This window comes from Eschscholzia californica, unplaced genomic scaffold (assembly GCF_041429995.1).
Source record: "Eschscholzia californica isolate CP2 unplaced genomic scaffold, dmEscCali1.0.p SCAF_2, whole genome shotgun sequence".
NCBI classification, from domain to species: domain Eukaryota; kingdom Viridiplantae; phylum Streptophyta; class Magnoliopsida; order Ranunculales; family Papaveraceae; genus Eschscholzia; species Eschscholzia californica.
Genome location: NW_028238309.1, coordinates 11,242,883 through 11,261,138, shown reverse-complemented (window position 1 = coordinate 11,261,138; position 18,256 = coordinate 11,242,883). Strand labels below are relative to the sequence as shown.

At 36.8% G+C, this 18,256-nt stretch overlaps 2 protein-coding genes across 10 annotated transcripts; one reads left to right on the top strand and one right to left on the bottom strand.

The window, feature by feature from the left end:
• Positions 1-765: 765 nt before the first annotated feature.
• Positions 766-4,011, bottom strand: LOC147556186 (aquaporin NIP1-1-like). Its single transcript, XM_086663982.1, has 5 exons — positions 3,297-4,011; positions 2,873-3,097; positions 1,407-1,604; positions 1,232-1,293; positions 766-1,123 (listed from the first exon to the last, which is right to left on the bottom strand). The coding sequence occupies exons 1-5, from the start codon at positions 3,474-3,476 to the stop codon at positions 904-906; spliced, it is 885 nt and encodes a 294-aa protein (XP_086520108.1). The 5' UTR covers positions 3,477-4,011; the 3' UTR covers positions 766-903.
• Positions 4,012-5,104: 1,093 nt separating this feature from the next.
• On the top strand, positions 5,105-9,722 carry LOC147556185 (CDPK-related kinase 4-like). 9 transcript variants are annotated; one of them, XR_015235222.1, is made up of 9 exons: positions 5,155-5,704; positions 5,791-6,298; positions 6,380-6,548; positions 6,646-6,847; positions 6,981-7,043; positions 7,164-7,331; positions 7,548-8,461; positions 8,796-8,896; positions 9,427-9,722. XR_015235222.1 is itself a non-coding variant. In XM_086663979.1 (7 exons), exons 3-6 carry the CDS (start codon positions 6,845-6,847, stop codon positions 8,880-8,882), a joined length of 321 nt encoding a protein of 106 aa, XP_086520105.1. In that variant the 5' UTR covers positions 5,225-5,704; positions 5,791-6,298; positions 6,380-6,844; the 3' UTR covers positions 8,883-8,896; positions 9,427-9,565. The 9 variants fall into 9 exon arrangements, 1 of the variants encoding a protein (XP_086520105.1); XR_015235225.1 differs by having other exon boundaries at positions 5,164-5,704; positions 6,096-6,298; XR_015235227.1 differs by having other exon boundaries at positions 5,225-5,704; positions 6,446-6,548.
• Positions 9,723-18,256: the final 8,534 nt, after the last annotated feature.

Below are 18,256 nucleotides of genomic sequence, written 5' to 3'. Positions count from 1 at the left end.
GAGAGAAAAAGAGATGGAGGAGAGAGAGTGACGGAAAGTTAAAGTTAACGGAAAAAGGGGGCCTTATGAGTATTTCTTGTAAAGTAGGGGCCAGGCGGGAAGCTAGTCACAAAGTTGGGGGCCATTAGGGAAATAACCCTTTTAATTACATTGATACATTTCTCAATAAAACCCTTTCACGAGTTCCATCAATTCAAAGTTAGAAACAGGATTTTACAAAATCCTAGAAACCAAATGTCCATCCAAACTATATTTCATTAACCAGGTAATGGAAGCGATAATCAATCGTAGACTAACTAAATCACACATAATCAGTTTCACTGTCAAACCCGAGTTACTCTCCAGTAGATCAGATCAAGTTGTTCGACATTCACATTCACATCCACCTCTTTCAATAACGTTCCGAGATGCTAAAACAAATTGGCAAACAAACTAGCAAAAGTCCTAAGAACAACAAAGAATGATGTTTTCGGACCTCAGTACTCCCGTTAATTACTTTCAAAATTTTAATTAAACTCAATGTTGTACTCTAATAACAGTTTTTTACTTTAATGCAACAGGTATAAAAAAAATTTCAACCAAGTAAATAAATAAGCCTAGCTCTTTAGATTGAACAACTAGTAGATGTGTCAAGCGAAAAAGCCTTGGAACATATTTTAAGCAGTATCATACTCGGAGTATATGTGGCATCACGATGACGATATACTTGACCCACTGTGTTTTGAAAATCTCAATAATATAATTTTTAAAGTCAACTAAGCAGAATGTGTCAATATTTTAGGTAAGACCGAACGAAATTCTTAATCATTGCAATTCTTTTATATGCTACAAAAGATCGTAGGTATGCTTTAGACCAGATGAAGAAGAAAACAACACAACCCTCTCTTTCTTTGAATATCAAGTTCAAATGCTCGAATCTTTCCTTAAACTTTTAAGAAAAGAACCACTCCTTGTAATCTCACGCAATGGCTTGTTTGTGAACCGGATTAAATTATACGCCCATGCACCTGCTGTGGCTCCAAGTGTTGGTGCAACTAGATAAACCCAAATTGATTTGTAGTGGTTCATTATAATTGCCGGTCCTATACTTCGGGCTGGGTTCATCGATGCTCCCGTAATTGGCCTGCCACAATTGACAAACATAATGACAAAATAATCGAAAATTGAATATCTTTTTAGCCTTATTTGTTTAGGTAATTTTGTTTGATTGATTGAATAATGGAAAAAATACCCGGCGAATAACACGTTTAATAAGACTGTTGATCCTACAGCAAGACCAGCAAGTTCTCCAATCTGTAGTAAGTAGTAACAATGGACAACAGAATGAAGACAAAGGTTAACAAATAATATGGTTAATAATCAAATGCAATTTTACGAGTAAAAGAATCAAAAAGAAAAAAACTTACAGCTCGGTTATCAGTTGCTACACCAGATACTACGAACATGAGGTAAAAAGTAATTATAAATTCTAAAACAACAGCTTGCAAATTAGAACCAGCTGGTGTAGTGCCGAAGAAGTGATCAGGGTTTCCTCCAAATATTAGCCTTAGGGCTCCACTCGCGAGGGTCGATCCTATGACTTGAGCAGCAATATACGCAGGGACCTACACAAAGTGTATTTCACATCAAGGACAAGTAACGAGGATAGAGACATTCGAAAATGTATCATTAATAACTTCTTTTTGTATATCTTACGGTCGGTCGGTTGAAATAAATTTGAAATACTTCTGTATTCAAATTTTTCTTTTAAATAATCCCAACAAATCATTAGTCGATTCAAAACAATGAAGTTAATTTGACAATTGAGTGTCAACCTTTTTGGTCAAGAAAAGCTGAATTTTAAGGCCCTAATAAAGTTTCCAAAAAGTACATGGGCCACCCCTTTCTTGGCACTTCTCGTGAGATTTGGATTGAATAGTCTGAAACCTAAGAATAAATTCGAAGGTACTCGACTAGGTCGAAACAAATCTGACTTAAGCCCAACATTATTCTGACTCTCCGAGTGCCTTTAGATTCGTCTAATCTGTGATACGCCGTACGCGAAGAGAGAATGCAGGTCTCACTAAAAATGAAGAATGCCTATAGAAGCTCCTATTTTAAAGAAATGAAGTAATAATATCTCTAGAAGGTGAATAATAGAAATACTATTATTAAAGATTTAAAGGAGAATCATATCTTTAAGTCAATGTATGGGTACACCCCTCTTCCAAGATCGTGAAGATATTAAATCCCTTTCACGTGAACTCCACGAGGTAGGCGTTACAACTACTTTCCCACCTCCTTTTTGATGTCGTCACCAAAATTTTCCCAATATTGTTATAATTTATTTATGTTTCTAAATTGTATGAAACAATGTGAAAAGATAAAAGGCACGTTTCAATATCCTACAACCTCGTGGATTTTAGAATTATATACAATGGTCTAAGTTTATACTCCATAAGATAATAACATAGGAGTTCTTTTATGGAGAAAGCAAAACAAGAAAAATTGTTAGGTTGTTGAACAAAAGGAAAATTGCACACATCATGACGTGGAGATTTGCTTAAACCATTGTCATAGTCAACAACCAAAAGTAAATTAATAATGAAGCCAACATTATGTCTTGAATTGGATTTCTAAATAGTCACATGAGACTCTTAGTGTTTTGTTCCAATCTTCTGGTGGTAGTGGATCCACTCTAACAATTTGGCTCACAGGAACGAAACTCAATAGAAGTGAAAATCTGTCATTTATCGATTTGATCGACGGGCATAGTAACACATAAACCTTTTTAACTGATTTGTTCACACGATATAAAACACTTTTTACAATACGCACAAGTAGGCCCGATTAATTAAAAAAAAGGGTTACGAATGAATCTCGAGTTAATTACCTGTTTCCATGGGAACCTCCGGCAAGTGGCGAAGGCGATAGTGACGGCCGGATTAAAATGAGCACCGGAAATATGACCAACAGAATAAACCATAACCATGACAACAAGTCCCCATGTTATGGAGATACCAGGAAGAGTCACCACTTTGTCTTGTGTAATATTCACAATAACTGACCCACATCCAGCAAATATCACAAAAAATGTCCCGAACATCTCTGCAATTAACTGTTCATCAAAACAATGTATTAAACAATTCAAATTTAGTAATCTTAATCAATCAATTATATCATGAATTCAATCAAAAATGACCAAAAATTCACTAATTTATGTTAAAAGAGAATGAATTGAAAGTGGGTTGTAAAGATTTTTCAACTTATGTATGATGCAAAATGGTAGAGAGAAAAAGTAAGAGAAAAGATTGAACCTTTTGTAAGAAAGGGACAGATATGCAAAAGCTTGAATCTTTGTCATCTTGAAGAGAAGAAGAAGAAGTGAAATTCTGAATCTCTGAATCTTTTACATCAAGAACAACTCCATTTCCATCCATGGGTTTTGATTGTTGATGATGATTGACATTACTACCACAATTTTGTTGATCGCCCATCACTAATTAATAATGGTTTTAGAGAGAGAGAGAAAGTTTGGGGAAGATAAGTGAATTGATTTGGTGATGAAGAAGGATATGTATAAGCAAGGAAGAGAGAAGAATTATTTGCTATTTATAGGCGTGAAGGTTTAAAGGTCAAAAAGTATGTAAAAGTAGTAATAGGAATTCAAAATTTAACCTTATGGAGATAAGAAGACCTCAAAATTCAAGGACAAAGATGAAATGAAAATGATCACAACAAAGTGGAGGAGAGAAATTTGGAGAGAGAAATTTGGAGAGAGAAAGTATATATAGAGAGAGAGATGGTTGAAATGAGTGAGAACTGAGAAGGATGGGGGAATTGAAAGCTGCTTCAACAACCTCACAGGAAATTAAAGAAAACAAAATATGAAAATATGGATTCAAGTCTCCAAAATCTTAATCAATTCACCCAATTTTATTTAATATTTGTTTTTGATAAATTGTGATTTCCTTCCATATTTTATTTGAAAAGATTGGTGTTTTTTTAGGCATTTTTTGTTTTTTTGTGGATAAAGACATCATAAATGAGTTGTTTGGGGGTTTTATCTCTTTGAATTTGATGATATTTAAGGTAGTTCCTAATAATAGAACTTTTATTAAAGGGAAATACAAGTTTTCTAACTTTCTCCCAATGGATATCATAAATGACTTACTAAAAGCACTCTGTTTTTGTATTATAAACAAGCCATTTCTATTTTCATCCATGTACTTTTTAAAAAGTATGCAAGTATTGGCTTTTCTAACGAGCATCCGTTGATCCTTATGCATAATGCATCCATAAATTAAATAATAGGTTAAAGGAATATATGTATATATCTCATTAGAAAACTTTTCTTGTTCGAAAAGGAATTGGTTGGAAAAAACTCTTCTTGATTATCTTTTAAGTTTTAAAAGAAAAAAAATGGAGTATAAGAAAACACTTAAAATCTGTGTGTTTACAAAATGTTCGGGTCGATATTTGTTGACCCTAGTCAAACCAATAAGTCATCTGTCTATAGAACAAAAGTTAGGTGTTTTTAGCTAATACCTGTCGTAAATGATACTGTTTTAAGGATAATCTTAAAACATATTGCTCTTTTAACATATGATAAGTCAGTAATTTTTATTTTTACCAAGCAAAGTTTAAACATTCAACTTAAATTCCACTTATCTCAATGTTCAAATATTTAAAATGGAAACTACTTTTTGTTTAAAGCAAAATGGAAATTACTTAATAGAAAAATATATTCTTAAAAATGGTAATACATAAACTCTTCTACTTTTTAAATCCTTAATTACTTATTAAAAATAAAGAATAGGTCAACAAAAATTATTGTCCTTGATAGTTTCAACAAAAAAAAAAATTATTGCCCTAGATTCTAGACTTTAAGTCAACAACAATAGACTTACTTGTTCTCAAAATCAGCCATTCTTTCACTATATTGTTAAATGCCTTTCAGTTTTCTTTGGTATATACACTACAAAAAAAACGTTTAATGGGGACACACGTTTTTATGTTTGTCCCTAATATGTTCATAGTAGGGACAATTTTATAACATTCGTCCCTAATAAAACTACAATGGGGACAAATTAATCTATTTTAGGGTCGATTTTTAGAACGTTTTGGGCGCCTAAAACTCGCGCAGATTTCTGGTCAAAAGAAAAGGCGCGGAACAGATATCAATTTCCCTCTTTTATTTCACTTTTATCTTTCCTTCTTTCCTCTCTCCCCCTTTTTCCTCCCCACAGCGACTTCTTCTCGTTCTAGGGTAAGGGCTTACTGTTCTTCCTCTTCTTCTTTCTCTCTCTCTTGTGCTTGTTCTCATCTTCTTCTTCAAGGGTTTTGCTTCCGGTATCACCGTTCGATTTTCATCTCCTGCCCCACCAGGTTTTTCGTTGTGGTGGTGGTTGTTGTTCTTCTTCTTCTTCTTCAAATTAATCAATTAAGAGTTTATAGCATGAAACCCTAGTTCGTTGTTGTAGAAAATTTATTCATTTTGAGAGTTTACATAACTCTGGTCGTTCCACGACCTAGATTTTTCTAGCAAAACCAAGACCAAATTTGTTGTTCCTATTCATGTTCTTCTTATTCTTCACAGTAAGCAATAGAGAATTTCTAACATAAAATCCTAATTCGATTTTGCTGCAAATTTTATTCTGCTTAAGATATTATGTAACTCAGATTGTTCCATGACCAGGATTTTTTGCATCAAAACCACGACCAGGTTTGTTGTTATCCTTCCTCTTCTTTTAATCGTTTGAGAGTTTATGACATAACATCCTAATTCGGGTTTGCTGCAAATTTATGCAGGTTGACATGAACTCTTCCTTTTCTTCTTCTGTATGATTTTTATTCAATTTGAGAGTTTATGTAATTTCGATATTTGCGGGAAACATTATTTTAAGCCCCTAACCCCTTTGATTATGTATTTGACTAACCATGGTAATGGTGTTGTAACTATTGTTTGTCTTTTCATCAATTTTTTGATTCAACAGATCCTAACTGTGAGGGTAGGTTGTTCCTATTGAACCTACGTTCGTGTTCGAAGTGACGAACAATTTGGTCATATAAAGATATCTGATTTTCTAACATATGGTTTGAAGTCACTTGTTCAGGTTTCGATCCCCCAAATAAAATCATTATGTGACAAAACAACCGGATTCGATAGCTTGTATGGCTATAAAGCTTTACAAAGGAGGAATCATATTACTTGGGGATACACATATGTCACGTTATCCCAGTACAAATGCTTAAAGAAATCTCTTGTACGAATGGCGAAAACTTATTACAATTCCCTCTTTACCACAACTTATCAAAGGTATTCTTAAAAACATTTGAGTTAAAACTTTGAAGTAAAAGAGTAGAAGAACTGATTGATCCTGATATTGTTTTAATGCAGAAAATGAGTTTGCTCGATCTGACAAAGAATTTTCACGCCAAGTAATTAACAGTTCTTAATGTGCAGGTCATCCATGGTTACGAGACGTTCTATTCCTTTAGATATATTGATTTTTAAGTTAGTCAAGTCATACCTTCGATCAACACCATTTAAGCATACAGCTCTAAAGGTATCATCTCTACCTGATTGGTCAAATTTGTGTACTAAAATGGTATAAATTACTAATTGATAGAAACTTCAATTGTTTTTCTGCACTAAAATGGTAGTTTTTCGCTGATCATTATCAAAGGACTGAAACTTTGAAAGATGAAGCTACTTCTTGCTGTTCTCAGCTCTCAAAACTTGTTACTATGATTTCATGCTCTGTCAAAAGCATTAACAGAAGATGAACTTGTCTATCTAAGAGCTCAGTATAAGCTATTGGAACCAAGTAGAGATGGCCTGATCTCCCTTGAGAATTTCAAAATGGTAAGATTTTTGTACTTCCTTGTCTTTGGAATGTAGGTAGGTGGTTGTGAAGATTTGATTGAGGATTTCCTTCTATATGGATAGCTTGTTCAATTAGCTAAAACCTTATGATAATTGATAAAATACAACACAGGCTCTCAGTCGTAATGCAAGCGATGCCATGAAGGACTCACGGGTTCCTGAGATTTTACATGCGGTGAGATGTCCTGAAGTTTCATTTTTAGTGTAAAAAAATTTCACTTATTTGGTAGTCGACACATGAACCAATTTACTTTGGAAGGAAATTAACCAAATTTTCGTGGTAATTGATTTTTAGATGGAACCACTTGCTTACAGAAAGATGGACTTCGAAGAATTTTGCACTGCTTCAATAAGTCCATATCAGCTTGAGGCTCTCGCAAACTGGGAGAAAATTGCAACTGCTGCTTTTGAATATTTCGAACACAATGGCAACAAAGTCATAAGTGTAGAGGAACTAGCACAGGTACCCCCCGCCCATATCCATTTATTTAACATGTTAGTTATACTTGGTGTTTTACAAAGGCCCTTGCCAGCCCACCACGGACAACCGGGCCGTGGAGTATCCTGGGGCCGGCACCACCAGCCTGCCTAAACACCGCCCATGGCATACAAAACAGGTCCAGCACTGGTGTTACCTTGACTATAACCTATGCTGAGCTAGAAAAACAAACTTGTGCAGGAAATGAATCTCGGCCCATCTTCTTACTCAGTCCTTAGTGAATGGATAAGAAAGTCAGACGGGAAGCTAAGTTTCTTAGGATATACAAAATTTTTACATGGCGTGACAATTCGTAGCTCAAATACAAGACATCAGTAGTTCCATCTAGACGCGTGGTAGTAATTCTCTGTTCGGATGAAGAAATGTGTGTATAAAATTCCAAGTTCATACTCAAGCCAGTAATGGAGGTGCTTCAAGCAATCTATCTTCCATGTTTATACTATGCCCTTGGTGACCTTTTTCTCTGGAATGGCACCGAGTTACTATTTTCGTTTATGTGTTCTTACTGTCACTGCCTTTAAAGTTTTTTTCTCTGGAGGAGAGCCGAAGAACCCTAATGAGCTTACAGCTTGCTCGTTTGTGCTGTTGAAATGGAGGAGAGCCGAAGAACCCATTAGTCTAGTATTTCTTAACCTGAAAATTTTCGGGTTCTTATTGAAAGAGGATGGAACCTTTAAGTCTTCAGCTATTGAGATGAACTTGGTCTACCCCGATGGTGTGCCATATGGTGTTATCAACAAGGTCTATACACTGGCTCAAAAAGGGGTTGAAGGTTCAATCTGGTAGATAGCCAAAACTTATGCAGCTGCGAATGATTTTGGTGTTCATCAACCCATCAACTCATCAGCCATTGATGCTACTTTCGATCTTTACAGAAACTTTGAGCACTTCTTTATTGATACAGGTTGAAAACCCACACAGTAATCGAGCCATTTGTAATTTCTACTAATAGACAACTAGATTCTCATTAGTGCTGGTGGTGTTCTCAAGCGAACTGTAATTCCAGCGAAATATTCTATGGACTTGTTTGCTGTGATCTATAAAACTCAATGGGTTTTCACAGAGTAGGCACTTTCTGCAGATCCCATTAAGAGGTAACTAGGAAAATCCTAAACCCGTATATTTACAGATAAATTTCAAAAGGGAGAAAGCTATGACTTTTTAAACGAAGTTTCCTTAATGAATGAAGTTCTTTTTAAATAAAACTAGTTCGACAAATTTATTATGAGATCATGTTATTTTTATTTAAGAGTTAGAGCTCTAAATGAGAAAGGTAGTTCAGTGAAGTGTCTGTTTGAAGTATCAATTCTAGTTGAACTGTTGCTTGTTTATTAAAGTGTAAACCTTTGTATAACCTTTCACATATATGTCTCCGTAATTTCTTGTATACGGCTGGCGTACTAACTCATATTCATGGACTATTTGCAGAGGCTTTATGGGGCCAGATTAGCGGAAATGCTATTTATTGGGACCCATCATATTTATAGGCGGCAAGGGATGTGCGGCAGCTCCTAAATGCAACTGCATCAGTATGTGTTTAAAACCCATTTTTAGATACAAGTCCTGTAACATTATTTGTGTTATCTTATTTCTTATAAGCTCTAATTTGCTTTAGTCAAAATTCCCTTTACCGAACTTGTCATGAACACGTGCATGATTATATAAATGAGGTCTTCAATATGAGTACATTTTCGAATTTAAGGCATTAACCATTTTTTAGATACCTATTTTGGCCATGCTTGGCATATCCGTGATGTAGCATCGAAAGACTAACTGCGCATATGTGTAGGTTGAATTCCATACTACACAATTAAAAGAACAAAGATGTGTAGGTTGTATTGCACTTCATACATAAGATTGGGACTTCAGTTATTTTCGTATGTGGCTTGCTCTTATTAATTAACTTTATGACAAGTTCAAAGGCTATATATTTAGGTCAATTACATTCACAACTTAAGTAAAATTGTACAGTATATAGACAATTGTTCTATTTGTGAACACTAACTGTGAGATTATTTTTTTGCAATACGTTTCATCTTAGTCATGTTTCATATGGCAGGGAGTCATTCATTATCTTTTGTCGAAGGCCTTCGCAACTATTTCAGCAAAGTTAGAGAAGATTGGATATGGTATGTTGTTGCTTCGGCTGATCTTTATGATGGCGGTTCAAGGGATTAGCATGATTACATGCACGTCGGATGTCTTTTTTGTTAATATTTGCTAAGTCTATACTATACTTAGTGGATTGGGAGTGTGAAGATTTATTTGATTTTATAGTTACAATTTGATATATGAACGATTATGAAACATTATCTTTTGTCTTGAATAAAGTATACACATTATCATTGTCTGGAACTCATTTGGATTGGGAGTGTGAAGATTTATTTTTATATTTTTATTTTTTCAAAAAGCAAATGTACGAGGATAGATTGTTAAATACTCATTAGGGACAGTTTTTATCCGTCCCCACTATTATCTAGTGGAAATTTACGCCAAATTTTTAGGGACAATTGTAAACTGTCCCAAGTAATGTTGACTATGGTGACAGATTACAACTGTCCCTAAATACTATTAAGGGCGGACACAATCCGTCGCCATATTCGTCCCTAATACTATTCGGGACGCCTCTTTCAGGGACAGACAACAATTGTCCTGAATATAGTTTTGGGGACGGTTTTTTGTTTTTGGGGACAATTTTTTACCGTCCCTAATGGCCCTGTTTTTTGTAGTGATAAATCTAAGAATCCTCCTTAACACAAAAACAAAAGAAAAAAATCTAAGAATCCTAGTTTATTTCTGTTTTTATGTATTCCTTTATTTTAGTTGATTTTTTTTCCTTATGTTTACCTATTTGGGATCTCATTATGTGCTTATAACTCGCTCCATTATTCATAACAATCATGGTATTAGTGTCAATAGATCGAAAACAAGATTCATATCTTGTTTGAAATTGTGGCTAAAATTTGTTTGAATTTCAAATTTGAATCGATATTTAATTCGGGTTGAGAGTATCCGCGGCACGAAATGTTAGACCCGTTTAGCAAGGTTGATCTCCAAGTCAGGGCTCGTGTTAAGGCGGCTATCTTTTTTTTTTTGGAAATGTGCGGTTATCAATGTAAAGGGTATCCATGTATATTTTGGAATCAGAAAGAGAGTGTTAGTGCGGTGTTGGGTCAGTGAAATTACGGTTTTAGTGGTTAAATAAACTGAAGAAATATCTTATGCAATTTCTCACGAATCTCTTGTGTAACTTGTTTTTCTTATGATAATGGAAATCATCGCGTCGTTGTTTATCGTGGAGTAGGTTTCACATAGCGAACCACGTAAATCTTTTTTTGATACTGTGTGATTGTTTAGTTTCAATTATACTTTTCTTCGTTTCTTGATTTTGTTATAACAAACTCGTATCAAAGCCTGGTTATAAAGTTTGGTGATGGCGAAATACGAGATAAAAAAGTTCGATGAAAGTAATGATTTCAATCTGTGGAAGATCAAGATACGAGATGCATTAGTGCAAAAGGATTTGTTAAAAACGTTAAACGGGAAGGACATTCTCGCTGGGTCGTTAACAGAAGAAGAGAATGAAGATCTCATTGAAATAACTCATGAACAGATTCTGTTGTGTTTGAATAATGATGTTTTTGTGAGAAATAGCGACGGAATCGACATCTGATGAACTAAGCAGTAAGTTAGAGGCAAGGTATATGATGCAAGAGAAAGTAAGGTCGTCTTCCTTGATAATATAAGGTCGTCCGCCTTTGGTAATGTATGAAAGAGAAAGTAAGTAATAGGTTATTCAGTAGTGAATGGGATCCTCTGTATGAAAGAGAAAGTATGACAATCCTAAGTTGTTTCCTTTAGAATTGGTTGTCATGTAGGCCTCCTTCTCGCATCATTTTATAGTGTCCTTGATAGTTTGTCATTTTGGATAACTGTAGCGCTCGGTCAGCTATCATCTTGAATGACTGTAACACATCTTCAACAAGTATGGTGATATCCTCCCTTTGGTTGTCACCTTGAATGGCGGTAACGCTGCTTCAAGCAGATATATTGGCGGCAGATGATCCTGGAGATGATCATGGGGGACGATCCTCCTGCTCAAACGTCCGGCTTCTTTGCCCTATATGTGCATGTGCGAGACACAGACATTCTTTGGTTATTCTTGGTGCATAGAGGTGAGTGGATCAGACCCACTTGATACTTCGTTTGCGGGTTTGGTTGTTGCGTGAGCCCGTTTAGCGTAACTTTTTAGAGAGAGAGAAAGAAGCTAGAAAAAGAAAAATTGAAGTCGCCGAAAAATGGTCGCCAGTAGTATCCCAACGACTTTCTTGGGTTGAAGAATGTGAGGTGGAGGAAAGAGAAAGTTGAAGTGGAGGAGTGATAAATATGAGTTTGACACATAAATAATAAATTGTAATTACAAAAATGTTATGAGGGAGAATTGGAAGACTTGACAAAATTTCGGGACCAATTCGAACTTCTAGACACAATTGTGATCTACGTTGAATTCTCAGACGCAATTGGGAGCTAAACCGGTCAATTAGTCACAAATTTGGAGTCAAGATGAAATTATCCCTACTCCATTAGTTTATTGTTCATGGTATAATCGTAAGATGATGCTCCGGTTCATAGGACCCTAGGACCTCATCAATGAAGGCCCAATCGTAAACAAATTGAAGCATGAATAAGACATCTACAAGATGTAATCAGAGAACTTCAATGTGAACAGTAAACAAAATTCAATATTCTCCTTAAAAGTTAAAAAAAATAGAACTAATTTCAAAAGCCAAAGTAAGACATCACTCTTGTGCACTATAAATTGGTCAGTCTTTCCCTTTGATCATACAAGAGGATTTAGGCCGGCACTTCACTAATTGAGACACCTATATTGTTAACAATTGAAAAAAATCTGAAACGTGTTATAGGATGGTGCGGACCAGCCTTTCGGGCTGCTAGTGATACTGTCCGCTTTGACACAGTTGGGCCTCACGGTTTTAAAAGGCCTCACTAGGGAAGGGTGCTTAACCTCTTAAGAGGAGCACCACACTCCTGTCTCCCACCAATGTGGGATTGCTTTACAACACACCCTCCCAAGACCACATCATAGTAGAGCGAATCGTGCTGATAACGTGTTATAGGATGGTGCGGACCAGCCTTCCGGGCTGCTAGTGATACTGTCCGCTTTGGCACACCTGGGTCTCACGGTTTTAAAAGGCCGCACTAGGGAAGGGTGCTTAACCTCTTAAGAGGAGCACCACATTGCTTTACAACAAAACGGAATAAAAAGTTAACTTATTTTCATAGTCTGTCGGGATAGTGCGGAAGAAGGAAAAAGCTCATCCTTAACTTTATCTAGTTCTTTAGAATAGAGGTGGATGGACTCTCTTCTTTCGTCACGTAACTAACCGTAGTCCGTATATCTTAAGAATCATATTACGGAGATCGCCAAAGGAATCAGAGAAGATGATAACTAAGGAGCTGATTGACCCTTATATTGTGTCTGGCTAGTAATTTTTGCCTCTTTCTTCTTCTTTTAAAAATCACCACGAAACATATGGTTTTTTTCTGTCGAAGAAACCAAACGTATGGTTTATTAGATTTGTTTGTACAAGACTGTTTATTTCACAATCATTATTGATCTTTTCTCAAAACCACTAGTTCCATAAAAAAAATCTTAAGGTAGATAATAAACGAAATTAAAGATGCGCCAACAACCCTTGATCAAAGTGGTAAGAGGTTTGGTCTTCCACCTTAGAGGTCAAGAGTTTGAGGCACACTAACAATTTTTTTAAAACGAAATAAAGATGCAATTAGTATTTTAAAAAAGAGTTAATTTTTATTTGCCCCCTACTTTGTGACCAGCTTCCTTTGTGGCCCCCTATTTTCTGTAAATTCAAATATGACTCCCTTTTTTTTTATGTAAATATCCTAATTACCCTTCTTATAAATATTTTTTCAACATAAAATAAAAAATACTTGAATTCCACCTCACTCCCTCTCCACCACACATATCTCTCCACATCACCTCTCTCTCCATCTCACCTCTCTCTCCAACTCACCTCTATCTCCAACTCACCTCTCTCTCTCTCCAACTCACCTCTCTCTCTAACTCACCTCTCTCTCTAACTCACCTCTCTTTCTCTCTCTCTCCAAGTCACTCCTCTCTTCTCCGACGAAGGTCGCCGAAAACTTTTCCGGCCGGCGACCTTAAAAAAAAAAAATTAACTCTCATCTCTCTAGAAACTCCGGCGAAGGGTTTCCCCTTCGCCGGAAAGTGTCCATGAACAGACCACGAACAAACCTTCAAGGTCTGTTCATGGACAGACCTTCAAGGTTTGTTCATGGACAGACCTTCTCCGGCGAAGGGATTTCCCCTTCGCCGGAGTTTCTAGAGAGAGAGAGATGAGAGTAAAATTATTATTATTAATTTTTTAAGGTCGCCGCCCGGAAAATCTTCCGGCCGGCGACCTTCGTCGGAGAAGAGAGGAGTGACTTGGAGAGAAAGAGAGGTGAGTTGGAGAGAGAAAGAGAGAGAGGTGATGTGGAGAGATATGTGTGGTGGAGAGGGAAGTAAGGTGGAATTCAAGTTTTTTTTTTCTATTTTATGTTCAAAAATATTTATAAGAAGGGTAATTAGGACATTTACATCAAAAAAGGAGGTCATATTTGAATTTACAGAAAATAGGGGGTCATATAGGAAGCTGGTCACAAATTAGGGGGCCAAATAGGAATTAACTCTTTAAAAAATTTGAAATCAACAAATCTAAAAAGACAATTAGTTTGCGAGTTCAAAATAGAGAGTTGATATACTGAATTGAATTGTTCATAACATGAAGACCAGATAAAATTAATTCGTATAAAGAATAATGAGAGGCCTAGGCTCCTAGTGGGTCAGCAAAGGCAGTTAATAAAAACAGATAGCCTAATCCTGAAGGGAGGGAGAGACGAGAAATATTATTTGACTCTAAAATGGAGGCTGACCTAAGCCCAAAAGCTGATGCAGCCGCACTCATTGGTCCAAGGAGCTTTTCTCTCCACATGCTCGGACCAATGAGAGCCACCCACATCAGCTTTCAGGTCAAACTCGCCACCTATTTCAGGCCAAGAAGCATTGTTTGGGGGGGGGGGGGAAGGAGCTTTTCTCTCCACATGCTCGGACCAATGAGAGCCACCCACATCAGCTTTCAGGTCAAACTCGCCACCTATTTCAGGCCAAGAAGCATTGTTTGGGTGGGGGGGGGGTGGGGGGGGTGGGGGGGGGGGGGGGGGAGAGAACTATAGAAAAGCATGGGAATGAAGAAGTGATCAGCCAAACATTGACTGTTAAGTTCCAAACCTAATCCACAATCACAGGAGTGCTTACCATGGCTAGCTGGCCGGCTATCTCTATCTCACACACACTTCTCATGTGAGCATTCAGACTTTTAAAGTGGTCAAAAACTGTTAGTTTATTCACTTTATTGGGAGAGGAAGATCGTTTATCAAGTGAATTCCCTGTTTTCTTGACCTAGTATTAAATTGTATCCACCTCCACTACGTTATCCGGGGATTCTATCTTTTGAGTCCATAAACTTTATTTTATTTTTATTTTTTTTTGTTAAGAGGAGTCCATAAACTTTATTACTCCCACACTCTCTGTTGAATTCCTTTTAAATACTTGCTCCCATCATCCTAATCCAACGTTTCTTTATTATTGGAAAAAGTTCATTGTTGTCGTGTTCAATATATTAGTACTAGTTTCAACGAAAAAAACCATGTTAATACTATTACTTTTTTTTTTGCCGAAATCGTACTCTATTATTCATCAAAGAGGAATGCCACAATTACTTGAGAGTTAATCAAATATTAGTAGCATGGAGTCTTTAAGGCTGATCAATCAAATACTTATAACATTTAAATGATCGGGTCTTTATCAGGGAAACTAGAAAAAGTTTTGGGTTCAAAATTATGAAGAAAATGTTGTGAGCTTTGTCAAATTTTCCGAAGTACAAAATTTTAGGTCATGTCAAATTTTCGGCGACAATAAAACTTTTTCTTCACTGCTACTATCTTCGGCTATCACCTTCGACCACCACCACCATTTCTCTCCTTTCTTTCTTCGTCCTCCTCTCCTCCCACCACCACTTAGCTTTCCTCATTGTCTTCCTCGCCTTTCTATCCTACTCTCTCTCTATATCTGTACTAACAAAGGCGAGGTCCGTTTCGCCGGAACCCGGGTAATGTTTAGGGGATTTTTCTACGACCTTTGAAAGGAGAAGGGATATAGTGTGGGGGGGGGGGGGGGGGGGGGGGGGGGAATAAGGCAAAGTAATTTTACTCGGAAAGAAAATAATAGGAGAATTAGGGTTGACAAGAAAACAATTGATATTAGCAACTTGAAGATTGGGTTTCGTTTGAAACCAGACGGTTCCGGCGAAAGGGCTCCTCCCCTTTACCTGAGAGAGAGAGTAGAGAGAAGAAGAAACAAGACGAAGGAAGAAGAAAGGGAAAAAAGAGGAATTTTAGTTTTAAAGGTTAGTTTGCTGGCCAGTCCGTAACCTTTCGTCGGAGAAGAAGGAAGATGAATATTGCCTCCAATAATACTTGGTCAACTTGTTTTTGACCAAGTCTTTGTTGAGAAAACATTGTCTTTAAGAACTTTAAGAAATGGGTTAAAGGTGCCCCCTCTCAAAACAAACACTTCTGAAACAAGTTGACCAAGTATTAGCAATTTTACTTGGAAAGAAAATAATAGGAGAATTAGGGTTGACAAGAAAACAAGTGATATTAGCAACTTGAAGATTGGGTTTCGTCTGATACCAGACGGTTCCGGCGAAAGGGCTCCTCCCCTTTACCTGAGAGAGAGAGAGAGAGTAGAGAGAAGAAGAAACAAGACGAAAGAAGAAGAAAGGGAAAAAAGAGGAATTTTAGTTTTAAAGGTTAGTTTGCTGGCCAGTCGGTAACCTTTCGTCGGAGAAGAAGGAAGATGAATATTGCCTCCAATAATACTTGGTCAACTTGTTTTTGACCAAGTCTTTGTTGAGAAAACATTGTCTTTAAGAACTTTAAGAAATGGGTTAAAGGTGCCCCCTCTCAAAACAAACACTCTCCCTTTTTTCTTTGACTTAAAATCTCTCAAAACAAACACTCTCCCTTTTGTCTTTGATTTAAAATCGGTGGACTCGAGCCGACTTGGTTTCAAAATTAGCAATCAGGTCCACCGATTACAAACCCTCACTGGGTCCAAATCGGTGGGGTGAAGCCAAAACTCTCTATTGAATTCGGTTTGTATCTACGGATTTGGACCTAAAAGATGCAAGAACTTTTCATACAAATCCGGACTACAATGACCAATAGAAGTGCTTCGGTAACCTTTTTAAGAAACCTCGACCATAAGAATCATGGTTTGAATTTTGAAACAGAGATTTTGAACAAACTTGTTTTCTAAATAATGTGTTTTCGAATTGTTTTTGACGAATTTAATAGATATGAAGAGAAAAACTGAAAATTATATAACATGATGGATGGAGAAGAGAATTTATTGTGAGATATTAGTTGAATTTAAATAGAGAGAAATGATTATGGTGTAGAAGATGAAGATGATCTTTAGTTAGACATGGCCAGAGGAGATGAAAGGGTTTTGGGAGGTTTGGAGAGAGGGTTGGTTAAGTTTTGACCCAATGTAGTCAATTGTGCCGTGTTTCTTCTGCTTCCTTTTAAGGAATCTCAGCCCTGGGCCACTAGACCTAGCTCTGTACGACCCTGGAGGTAACAAGGCTCCATAGAGAGTCGCCTCCAGCTCTCCTTGAATTCGGGCCGATCCTTACGTTACTTGGAGCGCATGTCCGCCCCTACCTCACTCCACCCTTGACCAGACCGACGCTCATCCGAGAATCAACAGAGAGGCCCAGCCGACCTGACTCCATCCTTGACCAGACCGTGGCTCGGTCAAGACTCAGACAGAGGGGTTCAGTAGAGACTCCACCCGGAGATCCCTGAACCAGACCAGATCCTTAGGGTGACTTTATGATAAATTTCTGTCAAGACTTTATGATCCCTGATTCTCAAAATACTAGATTCTCACCATTTTTGGAGGAACAAGATCATTTATTACTTACTAGGTACAAAAGCAATTAGGGCTTAAAACTTCAATTACAAAATGCTAATTCAGAATCTAGTACACCACCACCAACAAAAACAAATCATTCAATTTTCATTGAGGAAATAGATCAAACAATCAACAGACATATTACACAATTTAGAGAGAGGGAGAGAGAGAGAGAGATTAGTCGCAGAGGAAAACCTGTTGAGGCAATCTCAAAGACTCAGAGAACTTAAAACACATATCATCGATCGCATCACTTCGGCACCACCTACATTTCGAGTTTTGTAAACACTGAATTTTAGAAGACATTTCTCTGCAATTTGAGATCTGATTGCTTCTACGTATACCAGCAAGGAGATTACGACCTGAACCACCTGATGACATCCCTAGATCCAGTTTTGATTTATCAGATGCGAGAGAAGATCCAGTTTTGTAATAACTTGCTAGAAGAAAAATAACAATAGTGGAGAGAATCGAAACCCTAAATCCAATTGCCATGGATATACTATAGAATCACTACTGTCTAGACCTCACCTGAACTTTTCGAGTTCCTGAGATCGGGACGATATGGAAAGAGCCGGATGTTTACACCCCATGTATTTGTAAGGGGATTCTATAAGCACTTTCTCCTTATTTGTTTTTTACCGTATTTTTTTGAGAAATCGACTGCGATCTACATGAGTTATTACATCATGAACATGTGATAAGCACGATAACCACCTAATTTAAACCATTGATGAAAAAAACCTAAAACCCGACAACATGAAAGAGGTCAAAAATCCGACAAATTTAGTACATTACTTAC

Bases quoted from the DNA above. Each gene is read 5' to 3' on its own strand.
- LOC147556186 (XM_086663982.1), bottom strand. From the start codon at position 3,476: ATGGGCGATCAACAAAATTGTGGTAGTAATGTCAATCATCATCAACAA. The intron at 3,098-3,296 runs GTTCAATCTTTT...TTTGATGAACAG, and splicing joins CTGTCCCTTTCTTACAAAAG to TTAATTGCAGAGATGTTCGG. The intron at 1,124-1,231 runs GTATTTTTTCCA...CAATTGTGGCAG, and splicing joins TTAAACGTGTTATTCGCCGG to GCCAATTACGGGAGCATCGA.
- LOC147556185 (XM_086663979.1), top strand. The intron at 7,044-7,163 runs GTGAGATGTCCT...ATTGATTTTTAG, and splicing joins TTCCTGAGATTTTACATGCG to ATGGAACCACTTGCTTACAG. The intron at 7,332-8,795 runs GTACCCCCCGCC...GACTATTTGCAG, and splicing joins GTGTAGAGGAACTAGCACAG to AGGCTTTATGGGGCCAGATT.